At 49.4% G+C, this 25,989-nt stretch overlaps 1 protein-coding gene across 2 annotated transcripts in view; it reads right to left on the reverse strand.

The window, feature by feature from the left end:
* The window catches only part of ASIC2 (acid sensing ion channel subunit 2), a 1,018,342-nt gene that overhangs the window by 59,963 nt on the left and 932,390 nt on the right, over nt 1-25,989 (reverse strand). For both annotated transcript variants that reach the window (XM_029212085.1, XM_029212084.1), the window contains exons 2-3: nt 20,451-20,601; nt 1,825-1,952 (exon numbers count right to left, since the gene is read on the reverse strand). In XM_029212085.1, coding sequence (XP_029067918.1) covers nt 1,825-1,952; nt 20,451-20,601 — 279 coding nt within the window. The remainder of the gene's footprint in view (nt 1-1,824; nt 1,953-20,450; nt 20,602-25,989) is intronic.

Consider the following 25,989-nt stretch of genomic DNA (forward strand, 5'->3'; position numbering starts at 1 on the left):
CCCCTTAAAGTCCCCGCCTAAGAACTCAAGGCTGCCAAAAGAACTTACTGTTTGTTTGTTCCTGCCAAGACCAAAAGGTAGGGCCCCTGTCTCCCTGTCTCTGCAGGAGGAGAGAAGCCTAACTGTGATGGGGTCCTATTAGCAAACTTGGATGGGTTCCACACGCACTGACCCCCACCCCCTGACTTCCAGCTTTTTGTAATGCTTCATTTCCCTGACTCTGCTCAGGCACCCTCTATCCCCCCAACCCTCCCCCTCATTTTCCCTTTAAAACGCCAAGTGCCTTCTGCACAAATCAAAGTTGAGTTCAGTTCAGGCTGAACCCTCTTCCCTACTGCAATAGTATATTACTGATTAAATCTGTCCTTGCTGCTTTGTTTATCTGACAGTACTCGAAGGAAGGCTTGCTGCTACACCCAGGCTAATAGCTTGGGCTCCGGGCTCTCCGCACACCTTGACCTGCTATTCTGCGTTCACGCTTCCTGATTCAAATCCTCAGCCTTGAACTCGGCTCTGTGTTGTCTGCTTCATGCCCTCCCTCTTTGTCCTCTAGGAAGAAGTTTTCTGGTCGTTCCACCAGGCTCCCACCTTGCACACTCTTGAATACTCCACTTCTGCCTACACTGCCTGCCTCTATCTCTGAGCCGCTTAGTTGCCGGGCCAACCTCCCAGCCTTCTCTACCCCAGTCTCAGAGCCACCATCCCACCTGCTACATGTTGCAGTGGAGGCTGATCTTGATATTTAGCAACTGCCCAGGCATTAAGTACAGGGAATAGTTCGTGAGGCCTGCGCCATCAACGTTTTCCCAGCTCGCTTAGAGAGTTAAAACCAGTTTCCGATACAGAAGATCGCTTTATAAAATGGCTAAGGAATCAGTGATCAGTACTGGATGAGAGATGATTTGGGCCAAATTGTAAAAACAAGCGGAGCTCCTAAGTTACGTGTGCATCTCTTTGCTGACTGCTGCTCCCGTTCTCCAGGGTCTCCTTTCCTCACACCCTAGAGCTGGGCTCCCTGTCACTCATTCACCTCATTCTTTGCTCCAGGACTCCCAGGGCACGTTGTCTTGGGTGAACTGGTTTAGGACTCCCTCAGAGTCGTAGGCTCTCCAGCTTTTATTCTAGGCAAACCAGGAGATCAGAGAAAAAAAGCATCCCCATGTCTCTCTGCAGTCCTGTTTGGAGGCTTCCTCCTCACTGAGAATTTACAAAGGTCTCCCTTCTGAGGTGTGGAAGCCATGTCACATCTGTGCCAATCCTCACTCCACGGACGCACAGAGTTGATGTAGAAGTCCCGGCTGGCTGGGAGGGTCCCCCCTCTGGTGCTAAATCAGAGAGCAGACAGGAACCCATGAAGAGGCTTCCCTCCACTTAAACTCTGTTACAAGAGAGTGATGCTCTATCCCTGTTCCTTTTTGCAGGCCACTTGGCTCTGTATTACCACAGTGATGAAACACACCAAACCCTGATGAGCAATTTCCCTCAGCATCCACTGGACTCCCACCCCATCCCCACAAAGATTTTTTTCCCAGAATGTTTTGGGAAAAAAAACCCCAACCAGTTGAGTGAAAAAGCAAATAAGCTGGGTTTCCCTCATGCCCAATTGCAGAAACCGACAGGCGGTACAGGAGAATTGGATTACAGAGGTTAGCCTGATACATTTCTCCAATTTCAGGGTGAGTCTCTTTACTGAGCCCGGCCCTGCTCCAGCCTCCTGGGTGGATTCAGAGCCTTCCAGGAGTGGGAATCCCATTTCTCCTCCTCACGTGGCGGGTGGCCGGGAGAGACCAAGGACCGCTGATCCAGAGAGCCCTGGGGACTTACCCTCTGCTCCTGTGTGGCCACGAAAGTCTGGAACCCTGGTGCCACCCCAAAGCCTAGCTCTTGGATGAAAGGCGGCTCAGATTGACTGTGGATCTGAACCTTCACGCCTGCTTCAAACGTCGTTTCCTCTGAAAGAACAAAGATGGACAGAGCCATGGGTCAATGATAACAGATGCTCATGGAGTCCTGGGACTGAAAAGCTCAAAAGGATGCTGGAAAGGCCCCATGGTAGGTAGAATCATGGTCCCCCAGAGATGTGCACATCCTCGTCCCTGGAAACTGTGGCTGTGTTGCCTTACATTGGTGAAAGGGATACTGCAGATGTAACTAAGGATTTTGAGGTGGGGAGATTGTCCTTGGTCATCCAGGTGGCCCAATGTGATCACAAGGGTCCTTAAAAGAGGGAAGCGGGAGGATCAGAGTCAGAGAGATGTGGAAAAATCTATGCTGCTGGCTTTGAAGATGGAGGAAGGATCCATAAGCCCAGGGAGGCAGGCAGCTTCCAGAAGCTAGAAAAGGCAAGGGAATGGATTTCCCCTAGAGCCTCTAGAAGGAATGCAGCCCTGCTGACACCTTAAAATACATTTTTGACTTCTGGCTTCCAGAGCTGTAAGATAATAAATTCATGTTGTTTGATGCCTCTAAGGTTGTGGCAATCTGTTAGGGTAGCGATCAGAAACGAATTCAGGTCAGCTAGGCCAACCAACTTTTTGCTTCAATCTGCAAAACTATAGAATGGGATTATGAAGTGAGTTAAGCACCTGTTCTCTTTATTTACTAACTTCTCTACTGGGCCATGAGCTGAGGCGAGGAGATCAGGAGAAGGAAAACACGATGATACAGCAGTTGAAATAAAAATACGGGGCCACGGGGCTTCCCTGGTGGCGCAGTGGTTGAGAGTCCGCCTGCCGATGCAGGGGACACGGGTTCGTGCCCCGGTCAGGGAAGATCCCACATGCCGCAGAGCGGCTGGGCCCGTGAGCCATGGCCGCTGAGCCTGCGCGTCCAGAGCCTGTGCTCCGCAACGGGAGAGGCCACAGCAGTGAGAGTTCCGCGTACCGCAAAAACAAACAAAAACAAAAAAAAAACACGGGGCTTTCCTGTAAGCCCCTTGGAGCTGCAGGAGATGGGAAACTAGAAGAGAAGCTTCTCCCCTTTTGTTCTTTGGCAGGAGAAACGGCCCTCAGCAGTGAGCGGGGGAGGGACAGCAGAAAGGGATGGGATGGCAGAGCCTGGCTCATCCTATATGTTGGTGCTCATAATTGGCAGGAAGTGCACTTATGGGATCTATCAGCCTTTCCTGGGTCTCCTTCTCTTATTCTTTGCAAACAGCTTGAAGCATGAGTTTTCCAAAATGCAAATCTGAGTCACTTATAAGGAGCCCAATCTCCTTCACCTGCCCCCGTTCCAGCCTTGCTCTGGGCAGCCCTCTGCTTCGTGGCACTATGTGTTCCAACCCACCAGTGCCGCCAGATTGGTTGTTACTGATCCCTGCTCTACACGGAGCACATGCATCTCCTTCTGCCTGGAATGTCTGTCTTTATTTATTTATTTATTTATTTTTGCGGTACGTGGGCCTCTCACTATCGCGGCCTCTCCCGTTGCGGAGCACAGGCTCCGGACGCGCAGGCTCAGTGGCCATGGCTCATGGGCCCAGCCACTCCGCGGCATGTGGGATCTTCCCGGACCGGGGCACGAACCCGTGTCGCCGGCTTCGGCAGGCGGACTCTCAACCACTGCGCCACCAGGGAAGCCCCTGGAATGTCTTTTGCTTGGTCCACCTGACCATCTCCCTTCTCATCACTGAAGATTCAGCCCCCAGCCCCAGCACAGAGCCACTCCTTCTCCTGCCTGGTTGTGTCTTTCACATACGCCTGGTAAAGCCTCTGCCACACCACGTCATAATCCTTTATCTCACTGTCTTTTCCACAAGGCTGAGCATCGTTGAGGCCAAGTTCAGGGCTTTCTCTCTGGATCTCAAAGGCCCTGCACACGGCTGGGCATCTTGCAGGTACCCAGGGAACGCCTGTTGCATGAACGAGTGAGAGACTTGTGACTCCAACCTTTACTCGCTTATTCATGGGCAAGGCCAACTTAGAAACCACATCAAGGAGTATTCTGAAACTAGAGAATAGGGAGAGGATGGGTAAATGCAGAAATCAGGGAGGATAAGAGGGGATGGAGGTCAGAGGTCAATGAGGGGGAGTGTGTCAGCCCCAGGGCCATAGCGTAGGGAGAGTCTGGGGACACGCTCTAAAGCTGGCACAGAAGAGAAAGGCGAGGAGGGAAGGGCCGGAGCGAGGCAGTGAATGTGCAGGACCCAGGGCAGCCTGGGGGCCTGTGACCGAGGCAGGGCGAGGCGTCCAGAGCTGGGTGAGAATTCCAAGGTCGGGGGCACAGGCCAAGGTTGAGTAGGCAGACAGGGACCAGAGGAAGAATAGGCAGGGCTCTCACAATCTAGACGAGGAATCCAGTGGCTGAAGTGAGGTTCAGGCAAAAGAGAGCCTCAGCCAGGAATCCTTTCATACACATCTTCGTGGAGCAGTAGAGGATCCCATGAAACCCACGAACACCTCCCCCTTTCCTCCAGCAGAGTCAAGTCTTCCGCCATCTCTTTACCCAGATGGCTCCGTGCAAACTCTTGCCCCTACGTCCCTGCGTGCCTGTGGATTTGTGTCCATCTCTCCCATGGATGGCGGATGCCTCAGGAGACAAGAGTGCTTCTTGCTCAGTCCGGTGCCCATTGCCCAGCCTGGGGCTTGGCCCACAGGTACATCAGGGAGGGGGCCGAGGGACAGGGAGGATGGGGGAGATGAAGAAGGCTGAGTGGCCAGCTTTCAGTGCCTGTGTGTTCTAAGGTCTGCCCAAGAGAGGGGTTGAGGAGAGGCCAAGGAGCCCAAAGAACAGGCTTTGATGGGGGAGAAGTGAACACACAGTGATACTGGGATACAGGGATGTCCATGCTTGGATGAAAGAAAAGCACATTCAGTGAGCTGTAGCGGGTGGGAGAGGAGAGATGCCAAAACGTGTTTTCCAGAGCTAGTGAAGCTGTGTGCCTGCGATATAAGGGAGCTCAAGAAACCTTAGAGCCAGTAGGACAGGTACCTGTGGTTACAGGTACCTGTGGTTACAGGGAGAAATGAGAAACGAGGCCTTGGTGTCAGAAGTGCTGTGAGTAATGGGCAAAGAGGACAGCCAGGCATGCCTGTGTCAGTGAGAGCCGCCCAAGGCTACTCCGACTGGGTTGGGGTTCAGATGGGGAGTTTATTCAAGAAGCAGCAGGGGCTGGAGCAGAGTAAATTCCTAAAGTATTCTCATATCATTACAAACACGGATGGGCATGCAAGCTGATGGGCAGAGTCAGAAGAGACACGAATAAGGTTTCTGCCCTCTTCAGGATAATGCTGTCTAGAGGAACCTTCTACCAAGATGGAATGTTCTATAATCCTTGCTATCCAACCTGGTACTCTCAGCCCCATGAAATGTGACTCTTGCAGGTGAGGAGCTGAATTTATAATTTAATTAATTAATGCCCCCCAACTTTACTGATGCTTAACTGACAAATAAAATTGTATGGTATTTAAAGTGCACAGTGGGACGACTTGATGTAGGTATACATTGTGAAAGGATTCCCCCATCAGGTTAATTAACATATCCATCACTTCACATATTACCTTTCTGGCCTGCTTTATTTATCTATTTTTTATCCAATTGAATTTTAATTAATTAAACTTAAAATTAAGTAGCCACACGTGGCTGGTGACCACCTTACTGGGCAGTGCAGTTGTAGAATGTCACCTGTGAGCAGATCCCAGCCCTCTCGGAGCAGTAGGGGTGACAAGGGCTTGAGCACCCCGCTTTCCTATGCAGGCGCCCCTGTGGGGTCTCTTGTCCAGAAGCAGGAGGTCTGGGTGGGGTTCTGAGCAGTAGAGCTGTGCCTATTTGTGGTCAGCCCATGACTGTAGTCCCAGATCCTCCCTGATCCTGCTTCTCCCAAAGCGCCACTTATTCTCCCATCTCCAGGAAGTTCCTTTTCCTTCACAGAACTGCCCTCAGCTCCCCTCTATGGAGTAATTCTCCAGTTTGATAGTGAATAACAGCCTCCCTCCAGTCCCTGCCCTGTACCCACCCTCGGCTCCTGCCTTTCCTGGACACGGCACACTATCAGTGCAAATACGAAGACACACTTTAAGAAATGAAGTGATCAAGCATAGGCCGTTAGAGCCAAAGGCTCCGCCCACGTACCTCCAACGGTCTCAGACTAGAATGCACGTTGAAATCACATACGGAGCTCTGCGTGACCATCCCCGGGATCCACTCCCTAGAAATTCTGATTCTGTCCCTCTGGGGTGAAGCCCAGGAAACTTGCATGCCCAGGGATTCTGATACAAATTATCTGAGGCCAAACACATTTGGGCAGCAGTGATCTAGTCCAGAGAGGGGAATTGACTTGCCCAAGGTCACACAGCAAGTCAAGAGCAGAGCAGGGGCCAAGAGCCAGGTCTTCTGACTTGCAATTCGTCACTCTTCCTCCCCCACTAGGGGTGTGGTTTATTTCACGTGAGCAGATGTCCTGGTTCATAGCCCTGGGGTTCTGAGTGGATGCTGGAGAAAGGGAATATCTCTTTCATTGTCATTTCCCCTAAAGCCCCTAGCATGGTGCCTGGAACAGAGCAGAGCTCAATAACTACTTGTTGAACAAAACAAATTGAGTGAGGGAGTTTCCTCTGCTGAGCTGACTGTTCCCCGCCCTTTGACCAGCTGTGAGTCTGCCAGGGTCTGGCTGGACCCTAGGAAACACCAGCACCGCATGTCACCCAGTGACGGGCTTGCTCCCATGTTGCACAAGGCAGAAGGTCTCATTCACCGACATGCAGCTGGGCTGCACAGAAAACAACAGCAACAGCAGCAACAATAACAATAACAAGAACTCGGGCCACCCATACAATGTTTGGGTTCAAACTGAAAATGTGGGGCACCTCGTTAAAAATGTATTGAGAGACTCAGGACAGCAGTGGTAAAGCATTAAACCAAGACTGTGACCCTCCTGAGCCTGTGTGACTGCAGTGGTCACACAACCAGGAAGCCAGCCCTGATGACAACCCCCGTTGAAGCCGGACAGAATTGTTCACATCTTCCAATTCCTCTCACCACCAAAAGATTCAACACTGAGTTGCTTCAAAGAGTGCAGGCCCCCAGTGCAGTGAAGGATTTGTTTACATATCATGAACACCAGGATTCAAAGCCCCAGAGAGACAGCACAGAGAAAGGGGAAGTTACTACACACACACAGCGTTAGGAGCCCTTGTTAATAGGGACCAAGCTGAAACCCTGAGGGCGTAACATGAAAGATGATGTTGAATCAGGAGGAGGGTGGTAAAGAGACTTCAACTTGCAGAAGCCAGAGTCTCCTTTTTAGGAGCAGGGCCACGGCCGGCACCAGGTGAAGTCTACCTGTGGAGAATTTTCTGTGCCTGCAGAAAGGATTGGGAAGCTCTGCTGGGCTGGGGAGTCGGCGGGGGGCGGGGGAGCCACGGGCAGAATGCATAATGGGGCAGGGAAAGTACATCACAATAAAAGCTTACATTTTTAATCTTTGCAAATTACAGGAAGCACGCAGAGGCAATAAACACTGAAGAGGAGGCAAAGAAGCGACTCTGAAATCCTGGAGGAATTTTCTAGGCTAAGGCAGGGGGATGTGCTGGTACAAAGCAATCTTGGGTTGGAGGAAACTGTCTTTGTAACAGTGGCTGGGATAGCTAGCTTGAGAGGAGAGGGTGGGAGGGAGGCCAGCCATACGGTGAGATGCGTCTCAGTGCAGGATGGCTCTGTTTGTCCCCTACCCATCCTCTCCACTCTTCTCTCTGCCCTGGGAGCTGCACTGGTATGAAGTGCACTGTTGGGCTCCCTTGCCCTCTAGCTGCTGGTTGGCTTCAGCCAATGGTGGGCCCAGGTAGGAAACTGGGGGAGAGGGGAGAGTCAGGCTGGGATATTCAGTCTCTCAATTCTATTTGCTGGGTCCCTGTGCGTTAGCTGCGTGCCACCTTGGAAGGGCACGACTCTGGCTCGGGGCCTGGAGGGAGCGCTCCATTCTGATATGGGCTCTTTCTCCCTTTCCCAGGCATGGCAATGGCTCTCTCTGCTACCAGGCTCAGGATACTGCCCCATCAGTACTGCCTTCCCTAAGCCTTGCCCCCACCACCTTTGTGACTAGCCCTTCACTAATCGTTCCCTGTATTACCCCGTCTGCGGGTGCTGTTGATTTCTTGCTTGGATCCTGATGGCAGAGTCCCCAGAGGGCATCTACTACCTTACCTCTGAGAAGCAGTAGGAGGCCTCTCTGCCTCACTGTCCATGGAAGGGCAGCCGTTGGTTGGAGCCTCTTGGGAATGGGGACCTCACTACCTGCAAGGGTAGCCCATGGTTTCCAGAGTTCATCCTTGCACTGAGTTGACAACTGCCTGCTTTTAGATTTTACTTGCTTCTAGCTCTACCCCTTCTTCCAGGATCTGAAGATATGACCACGGAGCCTTCTTATTTTCATGCTAACCTTCCCCAGCAGAGCTGACCCCAGTGCATCTTCATCTCTGAAGGCCTCACTAGCTGAGGCGCACTCAGGGATGTACATGGCCTGCCCAGGCTTCTGTGGGGAGGGGCCCGGGACCCTCTGCCCCCCTGCCCCCAGGAGAGCCAATTGCCCTGCATGGCTTATGGAGCTCTGGGGGCTCCCGCCTCCCACACTGGGGCCAGGGTGGGCGGGGCTTATGCCCAGAGACGGAGCACCCCTTTCTCAAAAGAGCGAACCAGGCATTCTGAGTCAGTGGACGTGTCGGCCCCTTGTACTCGGGGGGTCAGAACCAGAGAGCGCCTAGGACAGTTGGTTAGACGCTTGGGGCTCTGGGGTCAGGCAGGGTGAGGTCACTTCCAGCTCTGTGACCTTTGGCAAGTTATTTCATCTCTTGGAGCCTCATTTTTCTGCAAAATATGCAGAATGGGTTTGAACATGCTAATGGATGAAGCCTTCGTTCTCTCATCTCAGAGATCAAGGGAAAGCTCACTGAATGTCTGACAGTGACAATGACAGGGACCACGGTCCTAGCCCTTGAGAGCCCTGGCATTTCTACCAGGCTGACTACAAATGCAGTTTGGGTGGCCCATGAGAGGTGCCATTGTGGTCCCTCATGCTCCCCTGGCTTGCACAGAGAAATCCATGGCATGAATCCAAGGAGGCCCCAGGTGGGGCCCTGGAAAGAAGAACAGGGAGGTATATAAAAGAAAACATTGGCTCTGAGATCACAGAGAGCTGGGTTTGACTCCCAGCCCTACCCCTTAATAGCTGTGTGACCTCAGGCAAGTCATATTGCCTCTCTGAGCCTTGCAAAGGATGGCTGATCTCTCAGGTTACTTTTAGCTCTAAAATTCTACGAGCTGGGGATCACGCACAAGTCTCCAACCTCACTGCATCTCATTTTAATTTCCTGAAAAACAGATTAAAAAAATTAGACGTGGCCGTTCAGCACTTACATCAAGTCAGAAAAGGTTGATTTTTCTAAAGACAGCACAAAGAATCCACAAATTGCTGTCTAAAAATGGATGAGGCATCTCTTGTCCTCCCTCTCTGCCCTGCTCCACACAGACAGGCCCAGTTAAGCAACATCCTAGGTGAGAAAACCCGAACCCAGCACGGAGATGGCAACCCTCACGCTTGATTGCTCCTGGGTGCCATTCTGAGGTGAGCTGGGCTTCTGGAGGAAGAAAGATCAACGCTGTGTCCCCTGCTGGATGGGATGCAATTATATCTGTTCAGGGCGACAGCCTGAGGTAGCAAAGTGTTCTCACCAATGGCTCGTGACCCAGGAGATGTTATCAAGCGGCCACAAAAGTTGGGTGAAGGCTGCAAATCCCAGCCCCCTCTGGCAGAGCCTCAAACACACTAGCATTTTAAAGACCCTATAACCTGTTACCCTCTGTTGAACCGAGTGTTATCCAAAGCAACCTTTTTTTCCTTTTCTTTTTCCTCATTTTTAAGGAACACTAGCTCTTGGCAGAAAGAACCAAGGACCAAATCAGAAGCTATGGAATCCTGTCCTAGTTCCAGTACTTAAACATGAGATGGTAGGAAAGTCACTCAGCATCTCGGAGACCTGCTTTACCACATCTGTTAAGCGGGTTCATCTGTTCAGTGATTAGCAGTGCCCTGTCCACATCACAAGAGTGTGTGAGGATCAAAGGACAGTATGCAGGCGATGTGCCTCCTATACTGGAGAGTAATGTGCACATGTTGGCGCAGGAGGTAGTTAACGTTAGGTCTTGGTTACGCAACAGGGAAGTGTGGTCACACTAAACGCACTTCTATGAAACAAATCGTTTACAAAACCTACATTAGTGAAGGCACTGAGTGTGGAGTTGGGTCTAGGCTCATTACACAAAGATTTATTCCAAGGATCCTTTAAATAATGAGTTTCCCTAGTTCATTCAGGCTCAGAGATTATAAATTACTTGCTAAGAGAGCTGGTAAGTCTGGGTGGGCAACCGACGTGCAGGAGAAAGTGCCATGTCTCCGAAACTATACGGGAAGTTGGTGGGTGATTAAGGTCTATTGATAAAAACTGTTGACACACACTGACAGCAGAACTTTGGTATAAGCAGATTGCTGAACAGATCCTGTGTGTAGATTGTGATGTGTCTACAGAATTCAAACTCATTCAAAGCATTACTGGATTCATAGCAACTTCCTGATGTTGAATATTTTTTCAATAAATAAATGTGAAAAGCATGAGAGCATTCATGTGGGGGTGATGTCTGAGAAATATTTTGATGTTAAAAAGTCATCCTCGTATTTCCAAAGGGTGGGAAACAGTGGTCTAGATCAGAGCTTCTCATACTTGAATGTGAGTCACTGGGGATCCTGTTGCCAGGCAGATTCGGTGTGGAGTCTGAGGTTTTGCATTTCTGATGAGCTCCCAGGGGATGCCAACGCTGCTGGTGGGAGGACCACACTCTGGGTGGTAGGACTCACAGGAGAACATCTATGCTGGAACAGAGCATACCGGGCCTGTGGTTATCTGGCCTCTGCCTACCTCTCCAGCCCGAGGTCTCACCCTTGGATCCAGCCACCCCAGGACACCTGGGCCTGTCCTTGGCCTTTGCTCCCAATTCCCTCCCCCTGGCATCTCACCTCCCTATGACCCACACCCTCCTCTGACTCCCATACACTGCCCAGCTACCTGGCAAACAGGCCTGAGAGTAGGCCCGATGGTCATATCCTCTGTAAGCCACCTACCTCCCCCCTCCAAGATACCTTTTTCCCTCTTCCAGAACTGATTATCCCCTCCTTTGCACCCCAGCTTTCCTCTATCCTTCATAGCGCTTGATGACATATAATTGTTCACATGTCTCCCAAGCAGACTGCAAATGCCTGCCATTCCTTAAGGCACTTAACGTGAGAGCTATTGGATCAATGAATTTCCATCTCGCACATAAAAGGAGGCCTCGAGATGGTTCCTAGATCGTGAACACTTTGAAAACCTGGACTGGGCCTTACATCTGTATCCCTGAGTGCCTGGCACATAGTAGGTGCTCTTTGCAATTTATTGGATAGTAAGGTGTGAGCTCTGAGGTGGGTCTGTTTCATCCACCTCCTAGATGGTCCCCTCAGACCACTGCCTACTGGGCCGGGAGTTTTAACCGAAGCACATATGTTTTCTGCACAGCACTTTGCATGTGCATTAAGTAGGTTTTCTCAGAATGACAGAAGTCAGGCTTCCTCTGGCGCATTAATGGATGCCTGCCTCCAGCGGTGCTTCTGACTTATGGCATCATTTCTCCAGATTCCTTGGTACCTGCGGAGACCAGCTCTCTAGTACGAAGGCCCACTCTGAGAGTGAGCTCAAAATCACAGCCAGCCGCACACAGCATGTTTCTGTGCTCCAGACTCGCAGAATTCAGTCCAGAGCCGGCACTTCTCCCTCTGGGGAGGTCCTTGGTACCGGGCACTAGGACAAGAGTCTTTCCTGGAAGCAGAGGTGTTGGGGAAACCATGGCAACCAACCGCATCCCTCTTGCTGTGTCCCATTTGTGATGGGGGCTGGGAACCGTGCTACCCTTGAGAGCTGCTTAGACCTTCCAGCTACGTGGAAATTTTCTGATCATTTTTAAATTTAATTTTAATTTTTATCAAAGTAATACATGTACATCATTTAAAAAGCCAGTTGGTACTGCTCTACCTCTCCCCACCCCCCGAGTCCCACTCCTCGGAGGCTACCACTCTCAATGGTTTGAGCTGTTTCTTCTGGTACTGACTTTCATATTTTCATGGACATCAATTGCTCGACAGTTATTTCTTGGCTTTTAAAATTTTTAAATATTACCTACTGAATTTCTACCATGGGAGCTAAGGGTGTAGGCTTCTTGTATGAAGTATCCTAGCATATTCCCTTGCCTTTCACCCTCCTATATAGGCTTAGATGATATTTTGATTAAGTCATTATCCAGCTTTTACATAATTATGACTATGTGAGTATTGCCCACACCCCAGCCTTATCGTGTATAACGTTTTTGATCTCCTCCTTGTGAAACTATTTTGTTTTTCCTATTTTTTTCCTTTTTGTTTTTTGGTTTGTTTGGCTTGTACCTATAGCAGAAATGGAAAAAAAAAAAAAAGGTCAAACTCATAGAAAGAGCAGAAAAGCATTTGCCAGGACTGGGAGTGGGGGAAATGGAGAGGTTAGTGAAAGTGTACAAGCTTTCAGTTATAAGATCAATAAGTCCGCATGGCACAGGGAGATCAGCTCGGTGCTTTGTGTCCACCTAGAGGGGTGGGGTAGGGCGGGTGGGAGGGAGGGAGACGCAGAGGGAGGAGATATGGGGACACATGTATATGTATAGCTGATTCACTTTGTTATACAGCAGAAACTAACACACCATTGTAAAGCAGTCATACTCCAATAAAGATGTTAAAAAAAAAAAAAAAAAAGACCGGGCTTCCCTGGAGGTGCAGTGGTTGAGAGTCCGCCTGCCGATGCAGGTGACGTGGGTTCGTGCCCCGGTCCGGGAAGATCGCACATGTCGCGGAGCGGCTGGGCCTGTGAGCCATGGCCGCTGAGCCTGCGCGTCCGGAGCCTGTGCTCCGCAACGGGAGAGGCCACAACAGTGAGAGGCCCGCGTACCACAAAAAAAAAAAAAAAAAATCAATAAGGTGAGAGGATTTAATGTAAAACACGGTGACTATAGTTGATAACACTGTAGCATATAATTGAAATTTGCTGAGAGTAGAACTTAAATGCTATCATGTATATGTATATATAGGAATATATTATATATATATATATATATATATATATATATATATATAAATATATTTGAAACCAAATTCTACCCTCATACTTCATTTGTAGGTTGCTGGATATAGAGCTCTATCTTAGACAAGAAAGATTCCCACCCCCCCCTTGGTCCCTGCCCCAAATGTGAAGGCATTCTGCCATTGTCTTCTGGCTTCAACTACCCCTGTGGAGAAGTCTATTCTGATTCTAGATCCTAGGTATGTGACTGTTTTTTTTCTCTCCAGAACCTTTTAAAAGGTTTTCTTTATCTCTATGAGGCCGAATTTCACAAGGATGCATCTTGGTCTGGTTCTTTTGCCACTTATTACAGGACTTAGTGAACTCTTTTAATATGGAAAATCATGTGGATCAGTTGGGAATTTTTCTTATTTTATTTCTTTGGCAACATCCTCTTCTCCACTCTCTCGTTTTTGTTATTCTAGAACTCCTAGTTGTAGGATGTTGGGCTTTCTGGATTTATCCTCTCATGTTCATATTTTTTTCTCTCCCATCTTCCATCTCTTTGTCTTTTTGTTTTACTTTTCAGGCGATTTCCTAAATTCCAAGCTTCTGTGGGTTTAAAAAAATGGTTGCAATAATATTTTTAATTTCCAGGAGGTTTTTTTAAAAAAACTTTTTCTTTGAATGTTACTTTTTAATAGCATCCTATTTTAATAGCTGGTGTTTATGAATGCATTATTCATATTATCTCTTATCTCTAGAGAATTTTAATTAAAATAGTTTGATGTTTCCTTCTGCTTCCTACACTTATTTTTTATTTATCAAACACATACATAGTGCTTAATATTATTCAGGCACTTTTCTAAGTATTTCAAAAATATTAACTCATTTCGATCTTCCTAACAACCTTGAAGAGTAGATAATATTATTCTCATTTTAGAGGTGATGGAACTGAGGCTCAGAGAGGTTAAGTAACTTGTCGAAGGTCACATAGCTAGTAAGTTGTATAGCTGGATTTGAACCCGGGCTCTAGAGCTTTTTGCCATTAACCATTATCTCTATTTCCTCAAAGTTTCTTTTTTGTTTGTTTGGTTTTGGTTCCTTTCCTGTTAGTGGCTCCCCTCAAACGCTTGGCTTGTTGACTCTCCATTCATAGTTAAGAGGTACTTGTTAGTTTTTTAAAATTTATTTATTTTTGGCTGCATTGGGTCTTTGTTGCTGTGCACGGGTTTTCTCTAGCTGTGGAGAGCCGGGGTTACTCTTCGTTGTGGTGCATGGGCTTCTCATTGCAGTGGCTCCTCTTGTTACGGGGCACGGGCTCTAGGTGCATGGGCTTCAGTAGTTGTGACGCATGGGCTTAGTTGCTCCACCGCAGGTGGGATCTTCCTGGACCAGGGCTCAAACCTGTGTCCCCTGCATTTGCAGGTGGATTCTTAATCACTGCGCCACCAGGGAAGCCCAACTGGTACTTCAAGCCTGGACAGTCTTCCTTGTGTGTGGGAAGACTTACCAGGGGACTTCACCCTAGGGTGATCTAACTAGGTTTGTGTGGGGACTCCTGACTGTCATTCTCTGCGAATCTTTTCTATTGAGCTTGTCAGTGTCTCCAGGAAGGGATTCCCCAGATCTCTGGTTGGCGGTGGGCGAGGTAGATTAGTCTGGCTGGGGGTCTCACTACTCAGTAAGCAGAATTTCAGCTTATCTCCCTGTTTTCTGTACAGCACCTCACCCATGCCCTCAGCTTTGCCTGGTCTCCCCTAGCCCAGAGCCTGTCTATTTCAATCTTATCTTTTGCTGGGGTGCAGAGAGATATTTGGCTGCTTTGGGCCATGGGAGGATATCTGGGGGACTTAACAGCTCCTTTTACAGACTTTTAACTAATCCTCCTAGTTTTACCTGCACCTCTCAACCCTGTCATCAACAGTATCTGATGCCTCCAATCCCTCATACTTTCTGGGAGGAGGGGGGCATCTATGGTGAGAATCGTTTGACTTTAATTGGTTTCCCTGTGCAGAGCCTGATCCTTCAGCCTTGTCTGTTCAGTCAGTTACCATCTGCTCTCCATTTTCCAAAAATTTGCTGACATCTACTATTGTCTTCTCACCCATCTTCTTCATCCTCGTGGGATTATACTCTTAAAAAAAAAAATCCTTGATTGCAATTTAGGGGAAGTTTGCGGAGGGAGCCTCCATACATACTTATGTTCATTCCACTGTGTCCGACCAGAAATCTAGACTGTCAATTTCCCTGAAGCTTTGGAGCTCAGCGGGCACGTCATGGACTCCTTTCACTATGCCAGGAGAAGGGGGAGGGATGTAGAGCTGGTCTCTGGTATGTACACAACCATAGGACCAATGGGTGCTTTTCATTCCCAATAACATCAGTTGCCCATTCAGTGGTTTTCAAGCTGGGTTCCTTGGAGTCCTAGGGTTCCTCCAGGAATGTCTCAGGGTCGGCCACAGTGAGTATGGAGAAATCAAACTGGGGGCCCCGTCTCCAGCTGGACCAGAGCAGCTCTACCTTTATCTGCTTTATATATTGGAGCTGTGCTAAAGCTTTTGTTCAGTACAAGGATTCTGCTATGGAAAAAAAAAAAAAAAAGAGGAAAAAATAGAAAAGGAGAACAGCAACAGACCTATCATTATATGCCATTCTGTCTCCAAAGATGTCACTGGAGCTTTTTTTTTCTGAGCTATTTTCATGGCACTGCCTTTACAATCACATTTTGAACATTAAAGGAATATAGTGGAAGGAGAATCGCCTTTGGGTCCATACGTGGGTTTTCAGCTTTGGTTCAACCACTTAGTGAAGTGTGTGTTCTTGGGGAGATTCCCCCAAGGGGAACACACACAAGCTCAGCTTCTCTGGGCTCCAGTTTCTTTATTTTTCAGTGGGGATAACACCTCGTTAGCAGGGTCGCTTGGAGGATTCATGGGATAGAATGTTCACGGCACATAGTAGCTACTCATTAATATTAGCTTCTTCCTCAGCCTGGCCCCATCAGTGCGCAAAACACAGCAATTTTTTTCTCTCTCTCAACACATGTGTCAAAAAACATTTATTGCCCTGGTATGTGTCAGTGAGCCAGACAGTCCAAGATCCCTATCTCTTGGAGCATGTGTTTCAATAGAGGAGGATGGTATACTCGAAGGTGACACACGACATGGAACAAAGGACAAGCAGAACATATAAGGAGGGGTAAGGAGTGGGGCGGGGGTACAATTTTCAATAGGGTAGTCAGGGTAGGTGATGTCTGAGCAAAGACTCGATGGAGGTGAAGCAGTAAGCCATGTGGGTCCGAGCAGGGAATTCTAGGCAGAAGGAAAGGAGAATGCAGATACTTGAAGGTAAGCTTTCCTGGAGGGTACAAGGAGTTCCAGGGAAGCCAGAGTCGTTACTGCCAAGCGAACAAGGGGACAGAGTAAAGGGGATGAGGCTGGGGAGATAATATGGGGCAAGACATTGACCTCTATTAGAGCACTGACTCTCAAAATAATTGCTCAAAAATATAATGTCAAATTCATTTTCCCACAATATTAGAACTTGGGGACCTCAAGGCGGAGTTTACTTGATTACAAAGTGTATTCTACATCAGGATGAATGAAGGATATAAAATCTGAGCCTGTCTATTTAGAATGCAAGCTCATTAGAGGGCTCCCTGCACACCAATTCTGGTTCTCTCAGATGTAACCCATCCCCACCCTCGCCCCCTCTTTCCCCAGCAGGGCCATTCTCGGGAACCCAGATCCCTCAGGGCTCCCATGTCCTTCCATGAACACACTCCCGCTCACTGACTGGTCCAGAGGTGGGCACCTGACTGGCTGGACCAATGAGTCTCTTCCCTGTTTTTTTTTTTTTGTTGTTGTTGTTGTTCTTTTTTAATAGGATATCAGTGAGAGAGCCAGAATGGTCTCTCGCTGGTAGCAGGACGTGTAAGATATACATCTATTGGGAACCATGTGTGAAAAGATATATGTGTGGAAAAAGCCTGTCTCTAGTGAGAGAGAATAAAGCAGTTTAGAAAGAGGAGAGGTGAGAGAAGGGGTGAGAGATCGAGGAATCTCCTGCCCTTGGTTCCAGTTGTTTCTGATGCTGCACCCTTGCCTTCCTGCTGCTGGGTTGTTGAAGTTTGCCTTGGATTCCACGGGCAATACAATTCCTTTTATCCCCAGGCTTGTTTGAATCTGGTTTTTCTCATTTGCAGCCTAGATAACCCACTGCTTATTTCTTTTATCTTTGAAGTTACTCAGAGGCATCTACACAGAGTTTCATTTTTAGCAACCTCCCACCCGCCTTCAATTTAATTTCCTTTAGAAAAACGTTGGTCATGAAATCTGCACTTCCGTAGTCGAGGACAGCTTTTCTGTCCTTTTTCTGTTTTGTGAGCTCCTCCATGAAAAAGAAGGTTTTCCACAGTCAAAAGCACTGAGGAAATAAATGATGTATGCAATATGCTATCTTGGAGATTTATAATATAGTGTATTAAAGAATTCCTGTCCTGAATTAATGTGTTTAATTTTGCCTAACCAGGGTTCCCCAGATCCTTTCTATTCCTGTAACACGTAACATCTGAAACTGCTAACAGCCCATAGGGCCGACTTGGGGGCATACTGTCAAGGTCTATGTGTGACTGAGCCTGCCTTCTTTAAAATGGCATATTTCCAGGCTGCCTTGCACAAGGATGTTTGACCAAGGAGGCACTGTCAGCCCGGAGGAAAGGACACTTTTGGTAAATTTCATAGTTACTTTCTACTCGCTAAGCGTGAGTCCATAGGGTTGGTCCACCAAAGAGGGTGCCTCTTCCTAATTCACTCCTTGGCACCAAAGGTCCATCCTCTAGGTCAGAGTTACACCTGGAGGCGTGGCTCCCTCACTGCTTTCTTAAATTTCTGAGAGGTGAAGCAAGAATGTGCCAAAGGCTCTGCTTTGAGAATGAGACATCCAGATGATAAGGTGCCCCAGGACCCTTGTGTAGGTATGAGATATCTGGCATAGTCTCTACCTCTGGGATGGGTTTGACCATCCTCCCATCTACTGGTTGCCGTTATCAACCTTCCACTGTTTACAGTTTGCAGACAGCTCTCATCTGATCGGCTGATAAAGGCAGGGCTGGGGGTTTGATCTTCGGTCTGACTCTGTAAAACCGCTTTCCTGTCCTCCTACTTTGCCTCTGTCATCAAGTTGTCTGAGGCCACTCCCTCAACAGCCAACTTCCAACTTCTTTCTTCTCCATCATCACCCAAATACCTCCTCTAAGGACCCAGGCTCCTTTGCCTGGGGATTGAGAGGAAGTGGAAACGTAAAGGAGGCAAGATGGCATCTGTGGAGCCACACGGCTTGGCAGGTCAGGAAGGCTCCTCCCTGCCGAGGACTGTGGCGGTGAGAGGCTTGGCCGTGCCCCCAGCCCATGGGAGCAATGAGCAAACAGCAGGATGTGGCTGTGCCTCCTTAGGTGGCCTTGTGGACCAGCATCCCTCACCGGCCAGAGCCCACCTCTCATCCTTCGGCAGGTGTGTGGACCTCACTCCCACCCACGTGAGGCTCACCCCGCCAACCAGCCCAGGAAACGAGCAGCTTTAAGGTGACCAGAGTCTCCAAGAGATGCTCTTGCATGGTGATGTATCAGCCTGAAGAAAGGTACCATAGAGGAAGCCTGGAGGTGGGGATTCAGGAGGCCTGGCTGGGTGGCCTGGGTGAAGTCACCGAACCTCAGCCTCCTTCCCTGGCAAACGGGGATGAGGGGCCCTTCCTAGCACGCAGGGCTGTGGTGAGGGGAAGGCCAGGAGGGAGGACGATTATGGTCCCAGAGGGACCGTCTCCCACATTGCTGGAGGGGGGCCAAGGGATACTGAATTCAGGAAAGTGGACGGGAGCATCGAAGCGTCTGCTCAACCAGGGTCAGACTGGGCTTGGAGGGCCTGGAGCCTGAGGTGAGCTGCCAGAGATGGTGCCGGAACGAGTCGCGTGGCGCCGTTTTGCTGCTCAGCTGCAGCAGCCGGAGGACTGAGCACAATGGGAGGTGACTGGCCCTGCTCACCCCCCCGTGGGATGCTCAGGCAAGAGCCGCCGGGAGGGCCGGTGCAGTGGAGTGGGGAGAGCTCGGGGTTTGCGGGTAGTCGTCCCGGGGCGGGGGAGGACTTCGCTGCCCTCAGAAGCCTGGTGGGCCTGGGCCTGGTGAGGGCCAGACCTCAGGATGGGGGCTGGGGGGATCGGCTGCAGGAATCACGGGGTGGGGGCCTCAAGAAGTGAGGGCCAGCCTGCTTGGCCTCCAATCTCTCCTCAGCGGCAACCTGAGGGCCCAAGCCTCTGTCCTGCTGGAATCTTCTCTCCCTTCATCCCTCTTTGTGGTCCCTCCCAGGCCCATCTCTAGACCCCCTCCCCCTTCCCCCCCGTTTTGCCCTGAACCCAGCGTTAATCTCACTTTGGGTCTCCTTGGCATCCAGCGTCCCACGCTTGGGCACCTTTTTACTCTCCCCACCTGCTGAGATTCTAGAGGTGGTCAGCATCCCTAGGCTTACTGGCCGCATCACTCCAACCTCTGCTTCCGTCATCACGTTGCCTTCTCTGTCTGACCTTCCTGCACCCCTCTTATGAGGACCCACCTGTATAATCCAGGATAATCTCAAGACCCCGTGCAAGTACCCCATGTTTTCCCTGAACCCTCCCTCCTCCCAGGCGAAGGCCGCAGTCCTGCCGCAGCACGGGGGACCCTCACGTCCCAGTGGATTCTGTGTCTCCTCCTCTAGGCTGTGATCAAGGGCTTGGTCTTTTTCAATTTAATGTCCTTATTTTTGTGCAAAGCCTGAGATAGCATACGTGGCTAATGAATAGTTTGCTGAATAAATAAATGCATAATTGGATGCATGAAATAAGCTTTGGGGACTGTACACGCGGGCAGCCATGGTCTGTGCGCTTCAGTTCTCCAGCAGCCTCTCCACCTTCCCTCAGTGGGAGGAGTCTGCTTTCCTTTCCCTTGGGCCTGCTAGCTGGGCTGGGATATTCAAGCTGGTGGTAGAGGAAGGAGCTGGTTCACCCCTTCCTCTTCTCCTGAAACCAAGCCACCTACCTCCCCATCCATACTTGTTAATTCCAACCTTCCTCCCGGCCTTCCCTTGCCAGTAGTCCCATCATCTACCCCTCCCACCTAGTGAAATCCAAGGTAACCCAGGGCATCATTGCAGCCCATACCAGGGACATCCTTACCATTGACTGTCATGTCACTAACCCCCTGATGGAGAGCAGTCCTTCACCAGGTGGGCCAAGACAGCCCACCCGAGGCAAACGTCTTTCAGAGTCCGCACCCCTCCACCGTCACCCACTGCCCCAGTCCCTGGCCCAGCTCACCTGTCTCTCCCCAGATGGGCAGGTACTCATCTTGCTGAATGTCCAGCATGATCTCCAGCCCGTTGCCTGTCCCCCCCTTGACTGTTGTGAGCAGAGGTTTGCCATCCTCGCCTGAGTTAAACATGTAACATTTCCCATATTTTGTAAACACCTGAAGGAGAGAAGAGAGAGAGAGAAGCACATGGGTGACTTCAGACTGGGCTCCAGAGACTGGGGAGACCCCAGAAATCCAACAGCAGGCTAGAGTCCCCACTGCCCGTCACAATCAACCCTCCTGGCGACAATGATTCCTCACCCCTGGCTAATGGCCTGACTTTGGCCAAGTGGGACTCTGGCATCAAAGAACACATCTGGACACCCTTTGGCTTTTGTTGCAGTGGGATCTGCTCTTTTCTCCCTCTGTACACCACACCCCCGCCCTGGGCAGTAACGCGCCTTTCAAGTGTCCGGCATTATATGTATCCTCTTGACCCTCTAATCTGCGCCTCCAGCCCCAAGCTCTCTCTCGGGTTCCAGACACACTGATCCCACTGCCTGCTAAGCGTGGCCTCAGGGGGACCCATGGATCCCCGACACTCGGCATGTCCCCGTGGGATCAAATCTTCCTCAGCCTCTGTGCCCCACTGGATGGTTCTCCGGTACACCGTGTCCCGGGGAACAGCATTGCCACCTGCCTAGGGGCTCACGCCAGACCCTCAGAGCGGCTGTCCACACCTCCCCTTCCTTACCCCCACATGCAATTAGCCGGCAGGGCCCGTCAACACTGTCTCTACATCCGACTTGAATTTTGCCTTCTCTCTTCTGCACTGCTTTAACTTAGGACCCCCATCATTTCTTGCCTGGGAGGCGGCAGTTTCCCAGCTAGGCTCCCGGATTCCAGACAACTTTCTCCAAGCGCATCCTCTAAGTTCACTGCGGCTCACTCTTTCAGAAATGCAAACCTATTATATTAAGCCTGTGCTTAAAATCCACCAGGAGGACTGCCCATCCCCCTTACAGTAAGGTCCAGGCCCTCCCTCCACACCCAGTTTTCTATGATGCTCTCTGCCTGCTCTATCCTCCTCTTCCCATCTGAGTCCACGAGAATCCACTAGAAGAGAAGCTCCGTGGGTTCAGAGACTACCTCTGCATGTACATCGAGGAATCTAGCACAGGGCCTGGCACCTGGGTGTGCTCCAGAAATATATGTCAAGTGGATGAATGAGTGAATGAACGAGTGAGTGAGCGGGTGGGTGGAGCAGATCAAACAACTTGCAGCACCTCTGGATGTGTCCTGCTGGTTCACTCGCGGTTTTCTAGTTGCTGCTGCCGCCGCCTGTAACTCCTCTCATTCCTCTTTCTGCCTGGACAACATCTAGTTCTCTGCCTGGGCAGCCTCTGTTCTCCAAGACCGGACTGATGCATCTCCTCCTGCAAGATGCCTTCCCGTGCTCCTGGACCAAGTTATATGACATCCCTCCTCACTGTGCCCCTGGCTCTTTCACCACGGCAGCTATCATGTGCAACAGTAAACACGGGTGGGTATTGTTCCTCCCATTATGCAGAGGAAGAAACCACAGCCCAGAGAGGTTAAGCGACTTGCCTAAGGTCACACAGCTATTAAGTAGAGAAGCTGAGATTCAAAGCCATGTCTGTCTGACTCTAACACACGCGATCTTTCTGAGCATGTTGACGTTGTCATTGGGATGTTTCTGAGCCATACGCTGCTCCTCTCTGCCTTGCTTTTTCCATCAGCCAATCAATATTCATATGCATGAGCTCCTACTATGTGCAAGTATTATGGGGACTGTACAAGCCCTGCTACTGCTTCTTGTTTTATAACCTCACACTCCCAGTATTTTCCTTTATAGCACACATCAAAGCGCGTAACTAGATGGTGACTCACGCGATTGTTTGTTGGAGGGGGCGGGGCCGTGTCTGTCCTGTGGAATGAATGAATGAATGGGCTCCAAGTTGTTGCCACTCCCATCCCCTTGCCCACCTCTGGGAGGCACCCTTTGGTGCTGGGCAGTCTTGCTGGTTCTGGCGGGAGCTCACGCTGACATCTTGTCCCACCCCCTTCCCTCTCTTTCTCTGCTCTGGCCTTCTCAGCTTCCTAACGGAGTGTTCCTAAGCATTTTTGCTTGCTTCTCCATGAAGGTATTTATTAGAGGAAAGACAGTTTACCTTTGCAGGGGCGGGAGAAGGAGCTCAGAGACAGGCGGGCTCATGCTCACTGCACTTCCCTGCTGGCCTCCTTCTCAGCCGCTCCTGCCTGGGCTTTTCAGAGAGGATCATTCTCCTCTCTGCTCAACATCAAAGGCCTGAGAGCTATGTACACACAGTGCAGTTTTGCTACAAATTTGGGACAAGATGCCGCTCCCCTTCCCCATTTCGATGCATAATGACGTGTAAGTGTAACATGCGCTTCCAATTTACGCCTTATCGCCGCCAGCCAGAAAATACAATTTATTTAAGTCTAGACTTTTAGGCTGAGCCTGCTGCTTCTTCAGACCTGCCATTCTCCAAGGTGCTTCTCGGTAAGTGCTGACAGCCCCGTCGTGGATGGCAGGGCTGGATTTGCAAGGTTGCTAAGAGTCTAGAATTTTCCTTAGTTGAATCGGTTTGTAAGAATTAATGGTGCATGTTTCAAACCTGGATCTCCAGGAGTGATGGGGCGGTTGTGGGGGGAAGCCTAAGATAAAGATGGGCCCCATGACCAACAGTTTCATTGCTCACACTGGTACCGTGTGTTACAGTTCAGAGGTGGCACGTGGGCAGCTTCAGCTTTCTCAATGGCCCCGTGAAGTTGGAGGGAAGAAAACTAACAGTTCCTGAGCCTCTACTCTGTGCTGGCCCCTGCTTGGCATTTTCATAGGAGTTATAGCATTCCTAATTATGGTCTCAACTACCCTGATGGGGAGGCATCTTATTATCACATGCCCATTTTACAGTTGGGAAGACTGAGACTTAGTGAAGAGGTAGGTAGTAGAGCTGGGACTCACGGGTGTGACTTTGCCACCAAGGAAGTTCCAAGGAAGGAACACTGAAATTTTGAGCCAGACAAGAAGGTATCAAAGCAGATTTCTCATTATCTGTCAAGTCCGTGGCCTTGAACATGGCATTTACTTTTCCCAACTCCAGCTTCTTCATCTGAAAATTGAGCAAGATAATCTTGCCACATGGTTGTAATGCCTAAATGAGAGAATGCAAGTGGATTTGTTTGGAAGATTACATAATAGACATCTTTACGAGTTATGAATCCATACTAGGTCCTTTTCAGCAAAAGAGAGAGAAATTATTTGGGTTACGGGGGAGGTCAGTCATAAATTGAAGAATGGGGGTGGGGTTGAGGAGTCCTGTCCTCTCTGCTTATGTCCCCACGATACTAAGCTCATCTTGAAGTAGTTATAGGGGATGGAAACTGCCATGTGCCACTAACTGCTTATTCCTTAAGAATGTTAAGCCTGTTGCTGAAAGCCCAGGGCAGCCAATGAGGTCACTGGGGCCATGGAGTTCTGTAGGAAGGGGACATACTTCGATGCACACAATCCACTTTGAAAATCTACATTTGGATTCCAACAGCTGAATTGTACCCAGTTACTGGTAGAGTGGATAGCCACCGCCAGTCTGAAGCTGGCGGCACGTTCTAGCCTGTAATTTTCAGTTTTGGTAGTGTCTTTGTCTGGTTTTGGTATCAGGGTGATGGTGGCTTCATAGAATGACTCTGGGAGTGTTCCCTCCTCTTCAGTCTTTTGGAACAGTTTGAGAAGGATTGGTATAAGTTATTCTTTGTATGTTTGGTGGAATTCCCCAGTGAAGCCCTCTGGCCCTGGACTTTTGTTTACAGGGAGTTGTTTTTTTTTTTTTTTAAACTACAGATTCTATTCACTTCTAGTGATTGGTCTGTTCAAATGATCTATTTCTTTTTGATTCGGTTTTGGTGGGCCATATGTTTCTAGAAACTTGTCCATTTCTTCTAGGTTATTCAATTTGTTGGCATATAATTGTCCACAGTTGGCACGTTCTAGATAAAAGAAACCTGGGTGTGGGGATGGGGAGAGGGTCTCACTGCCTTCCAGTAGGTCTAAGAATAGCCCCGATGTCACAGACTGGCTTTGCTACCCTCTCTGGAGCACCATTCACATTTTATCTGTTGTCACTAATTTTTGCAGCAGCCCTATGAGTTTGGTATTATCACCCCTGTCTTACAGATAAGGAAACTGAGGCCCAGAGAGGCTGAACCAGGTCATAGAGCTGGTAAGTAGAGATTCCAGGGTGAAAGTCATCTTTGCCAAAAATCTTCCCGCCCAAATGTCTCATTTTGCTTGTGGAGAGTCTAAGGTTCAGAGAGGTGAAGTGTCCTGCCCCAGGTCACACAGCTAGTTTAGGAGCAGAGCTGAGACCTGGGCTTGGGTCTATGCTCTTCCTCTAAAGCTTTCTGTTTGCACATGCCAGGGGTTGGAGATTACGGCTAAGCTTCCCTTGCCGGGGTACTGCATCCAGGAATAAGAAAGATTGACAACTCCAGATGGCCTGGGTGCCAGCCTCTAGGCTCGGTATGACCTGTTGGGGCACCCCACCTTACAGAGCCTGGGAAATGCAACGTGGAGCCCTTGCTGGGAAAGGTTAGGAACGGCAGATACCCATGAAGACACAGTTTTCTGGTCCAATTAGTAGTGCAAACATTTCAACACCATGTACCTACTTAAGAAAATAAATTATGTATAAGCTCCCTTAAGGACTGTTGAAATATCCACTTACTAGCACACAACTGGGCCTGCAATCTACAAACCTTCCAACCCTTCATTAATCCTGACCTTTAGGGCTTCTCCTAAGCAGTGGGTTCCTTGTCTCTCCTCGCTTATTACACTTGAAGGAAATGAAATTGTGCTGCTCCGAAAGGCCTCTAAAGCTCAGTCTTGAGTTGAATGAACTTTCCTCCCAGTGAGCTGCTGAAATTTCTCATTAGGCTGCTTTCAAAATAATGGACATGCTGAAGCCCACTGTTTCGTCTGCTCTGTTTTTCTCTGTCAAACTCCTCCAACACATTTCACACATGGGGAAGTGAGACAATCTGTCAAATGGGTTACCAGGCTTCCAGTAAACAAAATGAAGCTGTCTTTTGTTTTCTGAAGTTGCAAGGAACGTGTTTGAAAATGAAATATGGCAGAGGGACGTGTGCGTGAGGAGGCCGCCATAGACGGTCAGCTCTTTGAAGGCAAGGACGGCATCTCGTTAAGAAATCTCCTTGCTTATTCATCTCTTCCTGCAACAGGAATTTCTGACCGCCTATCATGTTCCAAGGACTGTTGCATGACTCTGCTTTTTCCCCACAATGAGATTAAAAAGGGGATTTCATCCATTTCATGGATACCCATGAAAGCACCTCTGCATGGCTGTTGTGGTCCTTGGGAATGAAGGAGATGAGGGGAAAGTTGGCAAACACTTCTCCCCGCTTCCCGACCAGTCTCTTTTAGGACATCGTTAATATCATTCTTCTTCGGGCTCCTTTTTGAAGGGGAAAGAAGAATGTACAGTCACTGGGCATTTACCACGA

Source organism: Monodon monoceros, unplaced genomic scaffold (genome assembly GCF_005190385.1).
Source record: "Monodon monoceros isolate NGI ecotype Baffin Bay Population unplaced genomic scaffold, NGI_Narwhal_1 Super_Scaffold_9, whole genome shotgun sequence".
NCBI classification, from domain to species: Eukaryota; Metazoa; Chordata; class Mammalia; order Artiodactyla; family Monodontidae; genus Monodon; species Monodon monoceros.